This window comes from Physella acuta, unplaced genomic scaffold (assembly GCF_028476545.2).
Source record: "Physella acuta isolate Inbredline_101_S28 unplaced genomic scaffold, ASM2847654v3 ptg000795l, whole genome shotgun sequence".
Taxonomy (NCBI): Eukaryota; Metazoa; Mollusca; class Gastropoda; family Physidae; genus Physella; species Physella acuta.
In genome coordinates this window covers 14,804-31,999 of record NW_026732313.1, presented here as the reverse complement: position 1 = coordinate 31,999, position 17,196 = coordinate 14,804, and the positions used below count along the sequence as shown (strand labels likewise).

Sequence of the window (17,196 nt, the reverse complement as noted above, 5' to 3'; positions counted from 1 at the left end):
GTTACACTTTTTTCCTTAGGTTGGTGTAGACAAATACATAAATGACCTAAAGAAATATTTGAAAGATTATTATAAAATACCGGAAATAACAAAAATAAGGGCAAAAGGTAAGCTACATGATGATATTTTCCGAGTCGGTCGTCAATACTCAAAGTTGTACATTTTACCGTTTTAGATAAGACAATATATATTAATGTCTTTCTATTCTACGCAAATGAAATTTTAGGCAAGCTGAAGGTAAACAGCATTACTTAAGTTCAGATATAAAAATATTTGGTTAAAACAGCGATAAATAATGAATTTAGTTAATGGTTACTTTAATTTTGCCATTTAATATAAAACATTAAAAATGTAAATCTATAGTTTAATAAAACATTAGATGATTGCACATTGGGGCCTAAGTTGAATAATTGGCTTATATATTAGCCTCCCCCCCCCCCTCTAACCACACAGCTTATAGACCCAAGGGACAGGACATTACCTGTACAACTTGGAATCGTCTATGTCACAGGAGCTGTCGAAAGGAAACCAGAGTTGGTAATCCTATCGCCGAAGGGGCTCCTCTCCTGTTCTGACCTAGATAGTTTGCTGTCCTCAGTAGACGAGCCACATCTGCCGCCCGACAATGTAAATCAATAAAAATTACTGGCGTCCCCGTCCTTGCGCGTTGCCGCGGGAACAGAAGAAAGTTTGACGAAATATATAACTAGGGTTTCATCCATGCGTTACAAATCCTATATTTTTTGACGCGTGACCTTGTTTTCTAAAACAGAGTTATTTAAATGTAAATATTGCCTGCGCTTGGATTACAAATAATGGGACACGGGTTTACCAACACTTTCGCATGAAAACCTTGAGTGTACGTTAATCACTCACAGAAATAATGAAGTACAACACACTTCAGTGACCGCCCATGTGTCAGAGACGTAGAGGGGCGCTCTCAGGGCCCCCTCGATTACTCTACCGCAGAGACGACACATAGCATCCTGAAACAATGATGCAGGGTCTTTTTTCTTTAACACGTACAAAAAAAAAACTTTGACGTGTTATAAACATCAGAGTGACTGATGCAATTTGTTAGCGTTACTAATGGTGTATTAATTAATCTTAATTTCTGATTGGATCGTCTAAAATTAGATGCTAATTACATCATTCGCAAAGTGACGAAACTGTTTGGATTTTTTTTATGGACAAAAGGAAACAACCCAGTTAATAATCTAACCTTGTTTAATGTATGTGATTATTTTAAAAAATTTATGACAGTGCCCTCAGCGGCTCATGTAAGCCTTTGGGGGCCTAAACTGAATTTTTTGTTCGCAGCCAAATCGCACACTACCATGGTGCCGGCGGACAAGCCTGATTCAATTTAGTGAGCGACTGTAAAGCCCCATCCTATCCATTGTCTATCACATATTTTAGAATGAACGTAGGCGATATTGCATTCACGGAAAAGACAAGGGCGCCAAATCGCATCCTGCCGGGGGTAGCCAGTGCAAAATTACCCCTCCCCGTGAGAGTCCATCTAGGGAGTACTCATCAACTCCCTAAAGTTTTATAGCACTCTGATAAACGGTGTCTTAATTTCAGCAGACTTAATTTTTTACTTTCTCGTATATACGTAGTGTAGAGAAAGTCTTGTAATCGTGCAAAAAAAATCGAGATTTTTAAAAATCTCGACGTTTTACACCTCTCTGATACGGAAACACATAATTTTGCAATCTTGTCCGTATGTCTGTGTGTCTGTGTGTGTGTATGTGTCTGTGTGTGTGTCTGTGTGTGTGTCTGTGTGTGTGTCTGTGTGTGTGTCTGTGTGTGTGTAAACACGATAACTTGAGTACCGTTACAGCTAGGTTGATGAAATTTTATACATAAGTATTTTATCAAAGTCGTAGATCCGTATCTTTTGAGCGATTTCCGAAAACCGGAAGTGGTACTTTTTTTACTTTGAATTTTTCAAAAGCCTATAACTTGAGAACTACTTCATTCTCTACGTACTATCAAATTTTTAGTAATTTGTTTTGACCGGAAGTACTAATTTACGCTTATTCCAATTGCTCAAAAAACGCATGTAAATTTATAAAGTACTAATAATATTGCGCACTATTATGCACATCTTTATTTGGCGTTCACTTGGTGTGCAATTCTTTTCCCACGAGATTTTATTCTATTTTAAAAAGTTTAAGTATTTAAAATGGATTAAAAATCATGTCTATATCCCGAGTTCCCATCCCCTGTTGTTTTATATAAGAATATTCGAGAAAGTTTCTGGGTGATCACTCCCGGTTTATTATTTTTTGATTATCGTATATAGAGAAAAATCGCATCCCCTCAGGTCGCCGCCCTTGCGAAAATAAAAAATAGTTTTTGCAGAACCCTTCTATGGTGTGTTCTTATCAACTCCACAAAGTTTGTTGGCGATGAACGGTGTCAAACCGCAATCGTCTTTTATTTTTATATACCGTAGAGAAAAAATAAAACGCGCCCTGCCGGTGCGCCACCCCTGCGAATTTGAATTTTTTTCCCGCAGAAACCTTCCCAGGTGTATTCTCAACAACTTCCCAAAGTATCATGGCGAAGTAATTAAAGTTGTAGTAATGCATAAAAGACAGACAGACACACAAACATTGCTTTATACATATACTAGCGTACCCGACCCCCGCGCGTTGCCGCGGGAATGGAAGAAAGTCTGACGAAATATATCAGAAGGATATCACCAATGCATTACAAATCGTATGTTCTTAAACGCTTGTTCTTCTTTTCTAAAACTGTGTTATTTAAATGTAAAAAATGCTTGTGCTTGGATAATAATTATCGGGACACGGGTTTTCCTACACTACCGCATGAAAACCTTGAGTGTACATTAATCACTCACCGAAATAATGAGGTAGAACACACTTCGGTGACCCCCAACCCCCCTTGTGTCATGGACGTAGAGGGGCGCTCTCAGGAGCCCCCCCCCCCCACCACCCCAGGATTACACTACCGCATAGGCGCAGCGTACGGCCCCTGGTTCCTTAAAACTAACAGGCGCCATCGTGCTCATAGGATAACCCAGCGTGCCAATAGCATTCTGTAAACAATGATGCAGATTTCGTCATTCACTAAAGTGACACAAATGAACAGGATTTTTTCTTTAACACGTAAAAGATTATTTGACGTGTTTTAAACATCAGTGTGACTGATGCAATATGCTAGCGTTACTAATGGTCTATTATTAGATGCTCGATCTTAATTTCTGTCTGAATCGTCTAATAATAGATGCTTATTGCATCATTCGCAAAGTGACGAAACTCTACAGTAGGCTCCTCATATTCAAAAAGTTATTTTTTCATCGTTCGCAAGGTGACGAAACTGTACATGATTTCCCCGCGTTACAAAGTTATTTTTAGAAGCCTGTTGTAGTTTTACCGCTGAATATAGTAGTACCCTTACTCTCTATGCAGGACGCTCGATTAACGGATGCCAAGTGCCAACATAGTCGCTCTAAAACTTTGGGCGCCAAACCGTGTATTGACGAAAGTTGTACCCTACATGGCGCCGTCCATAAGAAACTTTAGTTTTCTTTTTCGCAGAAATATTCTCGGGAGTATTCTCATCTACTCCCTAAAGTTTCATGGCACTCGGATGAACCGCATCCGACTTTTATATTTTATATACCGTGTATAGAGAAAAAAATCGCTCTCCCCGGGGGCACTGTCCTTGCAATATTAAAATTTTTTTTTTTTTTGCAGAACCCTACCATTGAGTGATCTAATCATCTCCCCAAAATTTCATGGTACACGGATGAACGGTGTGAAACCGAAATAGACTTATATTTTAATAAACCGTATATAGAGAAAAATCGACCCTCCCCGGGCGCCGCCCTTGCGAAATTAAAAAAGGAGTATTTTTTTTTTTACAGAAACCTTCCCTGGAGTGTTCTAATCAACTCCCCAAAGTTTGATGACGATCGGATGAACGCCGTGAAACCACAATCGACGTTTATTTTTATATACCATATATAGAGAAAATTGCACCTACCTGTGGCGCCGCCCTTGCAAAATTAAAAATTATTTTTGACTGAACTCTTCCCGGAGTGTTCCAATCAAGTCCCCAAAGTCTCATGGCTATCGAATGAACGATGCCAAACCAAAATCGACTTTTATTTTTATATACCGTATATAGAGAAAAATCGCACCCTCCCGTGGCGCCGCCCTTGCGTAATTAAAAATGATTTTTATAGAACCCTTCCCTTGAGTTTCATAATGAAGCCCCCAAAGTTTCATGCCTATCAGATGAACAGTGTCACTGCTATTCACTTTTATTATTTTTATATACCATATATAGAGAGGAAAATCGCACCCTCCCGTGGCGCCGCCCTAGCGAATGTAAAAATTATTTTTTACAGAACCCTTCCTTGGAGTGTTATTATGAACTCCTTAAAGTCTCATGGCTATCAGATGAACGATGTCAAACCAAAATCGACTTTTTGTTTTTATATACCGTATATAGAGAAAAACAAATCGCGCCCTGCCGGGGCGCCACCCCTACGAATTTGAAATTTTTTTTTCGCAGAAACCTCCCCAGGAATATTCTCAACAACTTCCCAAAGTTTCACGGCGATGTGATGAGAGGTGTAGTAATGCATACAGGACAGACGGACAGACAGACAGACAGACACACAAACATACATTGCTTTATATATATATATATATATATAATATAGATAGATAGATTAATTTTAAAAATATTTTTAAAAATAATACAATTTTTTTTCAGATCCATTCTATAACCTTTTCATTTGGGCAGTTCTAACAAATAATTTTGAACTTTCAAAGTTGTTTCTCAAGCATTCTAACGTAGGTACAAATTTTTAAAATGTCAATTTGTATGCCATCACAAACGAGCTATTATTCTTTATTCAATTTCCACAAATAATATCTTTTGTAGCTTTTGATCGCTTCATGCATAGAATTATATCAATCAAAGTCATATTTACAAAATATGAAAAACTATAATTGTGAGCGTTCCATGACAAATGATCTCAGGACAAATGATCTCAGATAAAATATCCTAGACAAAATATTACACGGGCAAATGATCTCAAGGACAAATGATCTCACGGACAAAATATACCAGGACAAAATATATCAGGACAAATGATATCATGGACAAATGATCTCAAACAAAATATCTCAAACACAATGTATCCATGAGGACAGTAATCAATCTTTTGTGAATGCTTCACTATAACACGGTACAGCATAGCACTAATTCTAGCACTGTAGCCAAAAGCAAGGGACCAAACCGATACTTAGGGTCTCGTGATCACGAGATATAACGAATAGGCCGAAAATAAACTATTCAACGGCTTGTGAAAACGTGGAGTGCTGACGTTAGTTCCCATAATGTAGGAAGACGAGATGCATATTTCATCGGCGCTTTTGAATAATTCTGAAACTCTTTTTGATTAAGTATCTGCTAGTAAAATACAAATATTAATCGAAAACCTTACGGGACCAGTCTGATCCCCGTGTACGTGGGCCGCACGTCATTGTTTAGAGAAAACTTTGATTTTTCCCAATTTTATAATTGATCGACATGCTCTATTTTTTGTTACAGGAATCTTCCATTGCTGCTTGTTTATTTGCATCAGCCGTTCTAACTAAATGTGCATCTGAAGCTGTAAATCAAGGTCAAGCTAAAATACAACAAAGTGCTGAGTATGTGAATACATTTTGAATATTGTCATGTAAAACGCAAGTTAAGCTTTCAGTTTCTCGTATATAGAGTTTAATAGAGAAAATATTGTAGTCGTGTGGAAAATCGTAATATATTTTATTACGTAATATATTTTACAAATATTAACATTTTACACTCCCTTTTTCGGAAATTCTGAGTTTTGCAATTTGTTTACTTGTATGTCTGTCTGTGTGTTTGTGACTGATAACAATTTTGTTATAAGAATTATTATAAAAACAATGTGTAGTTTTCTATCAACATTTAATTGATTTCCCGTTAACCAGAAATGGTACTTATTCTACTTATGGTTTCACAAAAGCTAAAAACGCCGATACCATTTAGATTTGGTAAGGGAAATTTTACATATAAACGGAATCGGTACTTTTCTCTATTTCCGTCAGAACATTATAACTTGAATACTGTTTTAGTTAGGTAAATAAATTTCATATTAAAGAATACTCATAGTTCTTTTAATTTGTGAGTTATTTACGAGACACGAAAATGGTACTTTAATCTTTTACCGGTTTCTAAAACACTGATAACTTGATTACCGCTTCAATTAAGTGGACTAAGCAAACACATAGCTTCTATAGTCTAAACCAGATTTACAAGTCTAAAATGTTATGCTTATCTAGTTTTATGTTTCAATTTTTTTTGTATATTTTTAAAACAATTCCAACAAATAAGAAACCAATTAGTAAATATCCTAATTAGTAGAATCGTATTAACGTATATTGATCTGGAAAATATAGGGCCTACAAGCAACTCTCCATAGACCTGCTACAGCAATGTTACTCGTCTGACCCCGAAAAGACCCACGACATTTTGTGTATGGTAAGACCAGAGTGGGGAAACACCTCGTGCATGTTTGTGGCCGCTAGATCTGAGAACAAGTTGTTCATAGCAGATCAGGCATGTCAAGACCTCATCACCAAGGTTTGGGAGGGCAAATACCCAAGAGAAGATTCAAAGGTAAATTTAAAACTAAAGGGATTATTTTTTTGCTTCCTCGTATTAGGAGCAGTGTGAAAAGTAGAAAAAGCAAAAATGTGACTAAGCTTGACGTTTTACATCTTCTTGATTCAGAAACATACAGTTGAACAATCCTGTATGTATTGTGACTGCGTATATTGTGTGTACACGGTTAATGAGTGTCTTTACATTTAGATACTATTTTATTATATCCTACATGTTGGTTAATATTAACTTTTGAAAGATATGTAGAGCCAGTTTCTAAAACTTGTACACTGCTCTGTTTCCCGCTTCTCGAAAAATTTAAGAATTTCAAAAATGTGTTTCATATTCACATAAAGAAACTTAATCTAAATACTTTTTGTATCTTTGTGTTGCCTTGAAAAACGTGAAGTTTTATAACAAACGTACCTACACTTTTATTAGCAAATTCCAATGGATGTGTCATTCAACTTACCATTAAATATGAATCAATAAACGAGAACGCTTCCGGGAATTCATTTCCGTTCTAAATGCTCTACTTATATTTTCAAAAACGTCTACTACTGTTTTGATTTTCCCATCACACTAACGTACCAAAAGTATTTAGTAGTCTGTGGTTTTTCATGAGAACTATATTATACGTCATTTTAACTTCTCCATTTGCAGAACAAAAAATGTACACAATTTTATCGAAAGTAAGTACATAATTTATTTCAATCGAATGCTGAGTATTAGTAACACAAATAAAAATAATATTAAGACATGTAAATTAGTCTTTCTTCTTCTTCTTCGTTCTTAATTGTGAATATGGTGGAGGATTCAGACAACAAGTCCAACTTCGTGGACAAACCGGACTGTGGTCTCCAGTTTGTCAGGTGCCCCATAACATTTTTCCCTGAGTAGGGTGGGCTGGGGCCAGTGTCTGCCTCGTGCCTGGCTATACAAAGTACATTCCTGGAGTACGTGCTCCGTGTTTTCCGGGGCCTTGCCACAAGGACACATTTCGCTACACCCAACCTTCAGTTTTCTGTGCATGTGTTGATTTAGTCTGTTGTGGCCTGTTGTAAGTCGAAAGATTATGTATTGTTGTTTTCGTGTTAAATTGTAATAGCCGTCGTCTTTAATGTAGTGAGGGTGTGTGACAGTCCACATTTGCGTTTGTTTGTTTTTTATTATTCTTTTTATTTCTTTTGGGTGTAGCGAAATTTCCGGTTGTGGTTTCTTTCCTCCAATTTTTGCCAGCTGGTCTGCGATCTCGTTACCCTGGATCTGGCAGTGGCCCGGGATCCACTGCAGCACAATTCTGCTGCAGGTATTTTTTAGCCTCTCTAGTGCTGTCATAAGTGTTTGAATATAGGACTCTGGATTTTGTAGGGATTGCAGGGCTGATTTGGCATCTGTAAGAAATACAATCTGACTATTCGGTGATTCAGAGTGTTCTGACAGGAGGTTTGCTGCATGTTCTAAAGCTTCTTTTTCTGCCCTAAAATTGTCGGATAGGCTGCCTGTGGCTATTGCCTTTTCCAGGCTTTCTCCGCTTGGCCATTCAATAAGGATGCCAGCCCCGCCATTTTTTGTGGCATCTTCAGCTGAGCCATTTGTGAAAACTCTAATCCAGGTATTGCTGGGGTACTGATCCTTAATGTGCTTATTTGTTATTTTCTTTAGTTCTTCTTGATCATAGTCAGATTTTTTCCCTATGGTGTCTATTGAGTCAATAATGGTTAAGTGACAGTGGGAGATCCAGGGCGGGGAGAGGTTTTGAGTTTTTATTGCTTCAGGAATGATATTTTCGATTTCATATTTCTTTTTCTGTAAATTAGTGTAACTCAACAATTTGTAATAATTTGTAATTTAAATCGGATTTCGATGTTATATATATATATATATATATATATATATATATATATATATATATATATATATATATATATATATATATATACAGAGAGAGATGTATATATATATATATATATATATATATATATATATATATATATATATATATATATATATATATATATATGCATATATGTCTGTATGTATATATTCTAGGTTATTGCTATATATAGCTTATTGCGTTTTACAACGATTGCTTTCTTTTTCTGTTCCAAATACGAGTATTATTCTTTAACTCCTTTCATTCTTTTAAGATGCAATTCTGCAAGTGTCAAGTTCAAAATAAACTTAGTAAGTGAAGACTTGATAATAATACATTTTATTTCTAAAACACTGCAATATTTAATAATAAAACCTAAGTAAACGGATTTGATTTTTATAAAACCATATTCAATTAGAGATGACTTTTGATTCTAATTATTGGTATACTTTGTTTAATCAAAATAAAAGTGAGTCGAACTATATTTATTTAAGTTTTTTTTTATTTTATTACTCCGATTTAAAGATATATTTAGATTTGAAATAAACTTACAGTTCAAATTATTTAAATTTGGCTATAAACAAAATGGAAATAGCTTCGTAATAGTATATTTCATATCTGCGATTACAACTTACTTTGTAATGTATTTTTAAATTTGCATGCTCTGGAACCAACATTTTAGAGCTGGTTAAATTCCGTGTAATCGAAACTGATTGTTTTCCCCTAATTTACAATTTATCCTATGTTTTAATTTGCTGTGTTTTCATCCGTTTAAAATTACCCCTCGTTCACACACTGCATTAATAATGAGCGTGCAGGACCCATTCGTGGCACCAGCAGGTAAACAGTAATACAGTGAGGTGATGTTAAAGCTGATAAGATTAATTTTTTTTAAAATACTTAATGTAAATGTAGGTATTTCTTGCAGACATGACGACACACGTGAGAATAACAATATATTGAGTATAATATGCAAATTATTTAAATGTTAGCACTATGCACAGACCTTTAATTTTCCTGGTATATTTCATTGTAGCCTATATGATGGACTTAACGGATGTCATCTCTCACAAAACAATATAAATGTAATAGATTTTTAATAGTAAAGACTTCCCACTAGATTATTAAATTGCGTGTTTTGCGGTTAGCGGAGAGGATGTTGAAATAGGACAATAAATACTCCCACACTTACTTAAATCTAAGCAAATTTTATAGAAATTTTTATTAATAACGATTAAATAATAATATCAGTAACAGGTTAAACTTATAACTTAACCGACCATTTATATAAATTTCTTATTTTTAGCAAGATCATTAACCGAAGTATTTAAAAAAAAAGTACTTACAACAGTATTAACATGGCAATCCTCGATTAAAAGTTGTGATATTTGAGCTTATTCATTCTCCCATGGAGAATTAAAATGTTCCTTCATTGAATACAAAGGGACGGGATCGATTTTTTCCCGTATGGAATGGGAATTCCCTTTACATCAAGGCAGGGGCGGAACTACAGTGCCGCCAGACCCCGCAATGCGGGGGAGGGGGGGGCCAGACCGATTGGGGGCCCAAAAATCCTGGCTAAATTATTAAAAAAAAAAAAAATTAGGTGGAGGTCGAGTTATCTTTCTTCTACAGTTACAAACAAACACGATAGTCGGCAAACGTCTTTGAGAAAAATGCACATAGCTATGACTATAGCTCGAGAGACCGCCAGACATATAGACAACTTCAAAGACGTAGCCTACCGTTCTTTTTAGTGGCGTCGATTAGGAGAGCAAAAAAGCATTGTTATATTGTTTACATTATTAAAATACATATATATGATTGTGTGTTTAGACTACTGGCCTGAATTCTACAAAAAATATAATTATTTATTTCGATCTCATACATTTATAATTGCGTTAATTTTTACTTTAACAACTGTATCAATAAACTTGTAAAAGTTTAAGTTATCTCCCTTCAGCGAAGCATCTGAAATTTGACTGCCGGCACGCTTTGAAATCGGGCTGGGGAAATGTTGCGGCGACTATCCTGGTCTTCTAGGCGACCGGAAAAAGTCGGCACTATTGATGTAGATGTTTATCGGCGCTTTCTTGTCCCATTCCAATGAACCTTCCCCCCTCTCTCCCCTCCCCCCTCTCACCCCTACCCCTCACCTCTACCCCTCACCACACCCTTACTCTTACATTAAGATGTAATGCATACAGAGGCGTAGCGACCCTTCCCGGCGCCCGGGGACAAACTTTTCGATTTGCACCCCCCCCTCGAGATTTTGATTTTGCACCCCCCCCCCCCTCAAACTTTAGATTTGCACCCCCCCCTCGAGATTTTGATTTGCACCCCCCCCCTCAAACTTTCAATTTGCACCCCTCTCAACCTTTCAATTTATTTGTTCAACCCATTTTGGCGACCCCTAAGCTCGGCGCCCGGGGACATATGTCCCCCCCCCCCGCCCCCTCGCTACGCTACTGAATGCATAGATTAACGAACTGCTGAACTGTAAACTGACCACTTCTGCACATTTTGTTAAAGACACTAGTCAGTAGTTGTTCATTTACCTGATGAACAGGGGCGGAACTACAGTCCGGCCAGACCCCGCAATGCGCGGGGGGGGGGGGGGGGGGGCAGGCCGTTTAGGGGCCCACGGCTGACCAAAATTAATATTTTTAAAAATTTTGAATTAAATTTTCGTGCATTTTTGCCTTAATATTTGGTTTGTAAAAGAAAAACACTGTAGCTGCGTACGATTATCTTTATTTTACAGTCACTATACCACGCTCTTCCGCAAAAGATAAAATCCATTACACAAACTACAGTGTAAAATATAGGCAACTCTTCAAATTTGAATGACTTCTTTGACTCGTTGCCCCCCCCCCCCTTTGATAGCTAAATAGAGGACACGTAACTGTTTGACCGATCCTCCAAAGTGTACTGTGGCGGTTCCATGACAAATGATCTCAGGACAAATGATCTCAGACAAAATATCTCAGACAAAATATCTCACGGACAAATTATCTCAGGACAAATGATCTCAGGACAAATGATCTCAAGGACAAATGATCTCACGGACAAAAGATACCAGGACAAAATATATCAGGACAAATGATATCATGGACAAATGATCTCAGACAAAATATCTCAGACAAAATATCTCACAGTAAAATTTTAATAATGTATTGTTTGATTTTAGTTGATTTGAACTTTTTTTTAATTAAATGTCAATATAGTTTTGTTTACTTTTTAACGCATAATAAATGTGAATAAAATGAATTTGTTTAACTGAACGAAGCATCAAATGATTTATGAAATTTAATCTTTGTAATAGCGTTTGATTTTGAAAAAAAATTAAAACAAACTTACTCCTATAGCCTGAAAGGTATAACAAATGATAATGTATAAAACAAATAACATAACATTAATGATCAGAACACGCTAAATATTTTTGAAAAATATGAATAGGTCTTCAGGTTCGTAACGTAATACTATTATTTTTATTGCAGCATCAACTTAAACATAACGTTTACTTTTCTTTGCTGCCAGGTGCATGATTATGATCACACCTCTCCAATACTATGTGATCATGTATTGTGTTAACTCTAGCTCGACATGTTCTAACTTCACATTTCAAAATCTCTTTGACTGCTGCTCCACTTCTGGCTTTAATAAAAAAAATTCACCAGAAACTAATATCTTAAAACCTTTCTGCTGGGTAACTTATGAGGCCATAGCTGAGTAAGCACTTCCAATACTGCTTTGTTTTCATGCACAGTAAAACAAACTTAGCTCCGCGATTACCGCTGATTATTTAAATAAGCATTTGTCACCTGATCACTAAGGTGTGACCGACGCTTACCCATGGACCTTAGATGCTAGTTGTATTGTCCTTGGAGGGGGGTTGTCTTTCCCTAAAGGCATGTCTCTGCTATCAAAGCGGGCGGCCACCTTGATACTAAGGTGTGTCTTTTTTGTTATTTCATCCCCTTTTATCTAGTTTCGTCCACCTGACGTGGTAGGATTGTCTCATGTTTGTCAATCCCCCCTCCCCTACGCTATCTATCGACAAAAATTCTTTAATCTTCGCATACTGTATTAGAAATCTTAATTTTAAAATGTTTAGTACAATATGACAAATTTATACGGCAAACATTTCTTACAATTATTATATAGGCCCATAAACAATATTAAACATAGTAAACAAAACCATTGGACAGTCAATAAAAAAAATGTTCAGATCAACTAAAATCATCCAATACACTATTAAACTTTTGCTGTGAGATATTTTGTCTGAGATATTTTGTCTGAGATCAATTGTCCATGGTATCATTTGTCCTGATATATTTTGTCCTGGTATCTTTTGTCCGTGAGATCATTTGTCCTTGAGATCATTTGTCCTGAGATCATTTGTCCTGAGATAATTTGTCCTGTCACCACTGTGGCGGATGGGGCAGGGGATGGGGACCAAAAAGGGGGTTCAAAAACTGTTGACACATTTTTTTACATATTTAAAACAGTTATTTATAGTTGTATTTTTAAACCATCGTCAAGACCGAGTTCCATTTCCCTACAATCAAACACACGCTGTCGCCGGCAAAATTCTTTTTAAAAATGAACAAAGTCCATACCACGAAAAGCCGCTACATATGAAGTGGGCTTTCTTCTTTGCGGCATTGGTAAGGGACCCGAAATCCATTGTACATTTTTCAATGTTAATATGTGTTTGTGATAGTGGTTGAATTTGTATCCTGTACTATCTTGTATCCTACAAATAATAAAAAAATAATATAATACTAGAAACTTCAGTTTTATAATATACGTTTACTTGTTTTTGCTTTTACAAGAAATATCACAGTAAACTTTTAAGGCCTATACTTGGAATTATCTCCCCTGAGTAAGTTTTCCAATAGGCGATGCTGACGTACATAGATCAAGGCGTTTTGTTGTCTCCTTCAAGTTTTTTTCCCGAGCCGACCCCTATCCCATCCCTCTTTCTCAACCTCACAAGTATCGGTGAGATAAATATATCGTTTATGAACTACTTCCTAACCGTACGATTCACCACTTCAGCACGTTTTGTCAGACACTAGACAGCACTAGATCTAGTCAACAGATATTAATTTACTTTCATAGTATTAGGCACATCTAATTCACAAAACAGGGCAGGTAAGATTATTTTTTATATAATTTAGAAATTAATTAGAACGTTTAGAATTAATTGAACATTATTAATAGTCAATTACTATTTATAAATGACGTCATTGAGGTGGGGGTGTGTGAGGGTCTGGCTTTTTGTTAGTCCCCCCCTCCCCTAAATTAGAAGGTTATCCAACACGTGACCTGGCCACATACAGTTGTACATGTGAAAAACATTTTTCTGTCTATTATGCATTACTGCATCATTCACCCAATCGCCATGAAAACTTGGGAAGCTGTTGAGTACAGCCCCGCAACGGTTTCTGTCTTTGGCCTAACATTTGTACATATTGGAGTAGGGACTCCTAACGGAAATATGTGATTTAGCGCCCCGTGATCCTGCATAAGCGGATGTGGTTACTACTTGAATACATCCGGCGGCAGTGTCATCCAGAGCGCATCACATATGAGCAAGTTGGCCCCCACAGACAGTCGTTTAAAAGTTCCCACAACTCTAAGAATAAGTCTCGCTACAACACTCGATGACTAAACCTAATTAGGTGTCGCACCAATGCTTCTTCCAGGATAGACTGTTTTCGGGGGAGGGGAGGGGGGAGCTGTGCCGGAAGAAACAATGTGTTGCACCCATCACCCGTGCAGTAATGTAACCGGTAGCTCCAAGAGCCCGGTGACTCCCCCTGACACCTGGGCCGTCGCCGAGGGACTTACAGCATGCCTTGGCGTGTAAGTTGGTAGTGTGGACAAACCCGCGCCCTAAGATCCAAGAAATGAACTGCCCACATTGTTAACATTTAATTCAAATTCTGGAAAACAGGGCACACGGTTGATAACGTTTTGATGAAAGCCTCAAAAATCGGCGTCAGTTTGGTGTGTTTGACTAGATTTAGAGAGTCCGTGCTTCTCACTTGGGAAATTGAAAGGGGCCAGCTCGTGTGTTGGAAAACCTCTGATTTATTCGTGTACCAGATGAAAATAAAAAAAAAATTAGAGCGACCCTTGTTTTTCATATATATCTATATCTATATCTATCTATCTTTCTCTCTCTCTCTCTCTCTATATATATATATATATACATATATATATATATATATATATATATATATATATATATACATATATATATATATATATATATATACATATATACATATACATATATATATATATATATATATATATATGTATATATATATATATATACATATATATATATATATATATATATATATATATATATATATATATATATATATATATATAGGGGCCCAAAAAAAAATTCTGCGGGGGGGGGGGCCTTTTTTTTCTAGTTCCGCCACTGCATCAAGGTCTTCCTCTTCTATCCAATCTACACTCTCACCATTAACTTCATTGGCAATTATAACCATCAGTTCACGTTGGCGACTTGCAGCAACTCTCAGAGGCCTGATGCCTGTAATGGCACAATTGATGATTCCTGTTTGTGAGTTAAAGAATGATTGCGCAGAGAAGAGAAATATAAGTGACATTTTTTACAAACCCTGTCGCTGATCACGGATTAAATAGACGGACAATACAAATCATAAGGGATTGTGCGATAAGGATTTTTCTTTCAACTCTATTAAATGCACTTTTTCCTGGTGCATTGGTAGCAATGAACAACCTTCATAGTTCTGATTGAGAAAGTGGTGTACCGCAACTTTGATCACATTTTGATACCTAGGGTTTTCGTCTGGGCCACCATCAACCGTCCACACTAATATTGGTTTAACAATTTGATAAACACCGCTCTTTGTGATATCATCAAATTCATGTAAAGTAAGTAATTTTTCAAAATCAAGACCATGACTAAGCGCTGTGGATGAGGAATGTTTAACAGATCTTATTGATATGTATGTTGGGGCGGAGTATCCAACAGCTTCTCGATGTCCAAAGGCGTTGGGCTGAATTTTTATCCCTGCATAAACTGAAGGGATCAGCTTATGTCCAGCAGCCACAACCCAGTCATGGTCAGGCAAGCTCACCCTGTATTCCATGTGCATGAGCAATGGTTTTTTAGCTGCTGTCAACCCAAGCGGAACGCGGGCCTTGTCATCTTGACTTATAAAGCATACCTCATTCGTTCCAAGCATGGAAGCTAACTCTTCTAGGTGATGCAGTGTTGCCGCTGTAAACAAGCGATCAATGTGATTTGCATGGCAATCGTTTTGCGCTCTTATCAGTTTTACTGTGACTGTCGATACATGTCGTTGCCCTTCATGAGAAGAAGTACGCCTTGGCAAAAGTCGAAGGTACAGCCCACTTCTACTAATTATAAACCCATCCTGTTTTAACTGATCAGTTAGCTGAGCTAATGTTTTAATAGTCCTGTAGACATCGTTCTGCCTCTTCTCGTGTGATGCTGATCCATGCATAGCAAATTTAGTTTCCAATAAAGAAGATTGATCTTCTTCAATCCTTGGCCTGCCAGAATTAGATCCAACATTCAAAGTGGCGCGTAGCCCCGGATTCTTAGGGGTCGTCCATAAATGACGTCACGCTTTTTAAGCCATTTTTTTACCCCCTCCCCCCTACGTCACACATCGTCACAAAAATTCAGACCCCCCCCCTAAAATGACGTCACACTCCACCCCACCCCCCCCCCCCTAATTTACAATTTATCCTATGTTTTAAATTTGCTGTGTTTTCATCCCTTTAAAATTACCGCTCGTTGACACAGCATTAAAAATGAGCGTGCAGGACCCATTCGTGGCACCAGCAGGTAAACAGTAATACAGTTTACTTAATGTAAATGTAGGTATTTCTTGCAGACATGACGACACACGTGAGAATAACCATATATTGAGTATAATATGCAAATTATTTAAATGTCAGCAGTATACCCAGACCTTTACTTTTCCTGGTATAGTTCATTATAGCCTATAAAATGGACTTCATCTCTCACAAGCAAAATAAATGTAATAGATTTTTAATAGTAAAGACTCTCCACTAGATTATTAAATTGCGTGTTTTGCTGTTAGCGAAGAGGATGTTGAAATAGGACAAGAAATACTTTCACACTGACTTAAATCTAAGCAAGTTTTATAGAAATTTTATTAATAACGATTAAATAATAATATCAGTAACAAGTTATACTTAACCGGCGATATCTATATACATTCATATTTCTAAATCTTAGCAAGATCATTAACAGAAGTATTTTAAAAAACTACTTACAACAGTATTAATATGGCAATCCTAAATTAAATGTTGTGATATTTAATTTTAAGCTTATTCATTCTCCCATGGAGAATTAAAATGTTCCTTCATTGAATCCACAGGGACGGAATTGATTTTTTTCCTGTATGGAATGGGAATTCCCTTTACATCAAGGTCTTCCTCTTCTATCCAATCTACACTCTCACAATTAATTTCATTGGCAATTATAACCATCAGTTCACGTTGGCGACGTGCAGCAACTCTCAGAGGCCTGATGCGCTGTAATGGCACAATTGATGATTCCTGTTTGTGAGTTA

At 36.8% G+C, this 17,196-nt stretch overlaps 1 protein-coding gene across 1 annotated transcript; it reads left to right on the top strand.

Moving 5' to 3' along the window:
• Positions 1 to 502: 502 nt before the first annotated feature.
• On the top strand, positions 503 to 15,168 carry LOC131951056 (transient receptor potential cation channel subfamily M member 5-like). The gene is made up of 5 exons (XM_059313323.1): positions 503 to 533; positions 4,759 to 4,838; positions 5,602 to 5,702; positions 6,474 to 6,693; positions 15,094 to 15,168. Exons 1-5 carry the CDS (start codon positions 503 to 505, stop codon positions 15,166 to 15,168), a joined length of 507 nt encoding a protein of 168 aa, XP_059169306.1.
• The last annotated feature ends 2,028 nt before the right edge of the window (positions 15,169 to 17,196 follow it).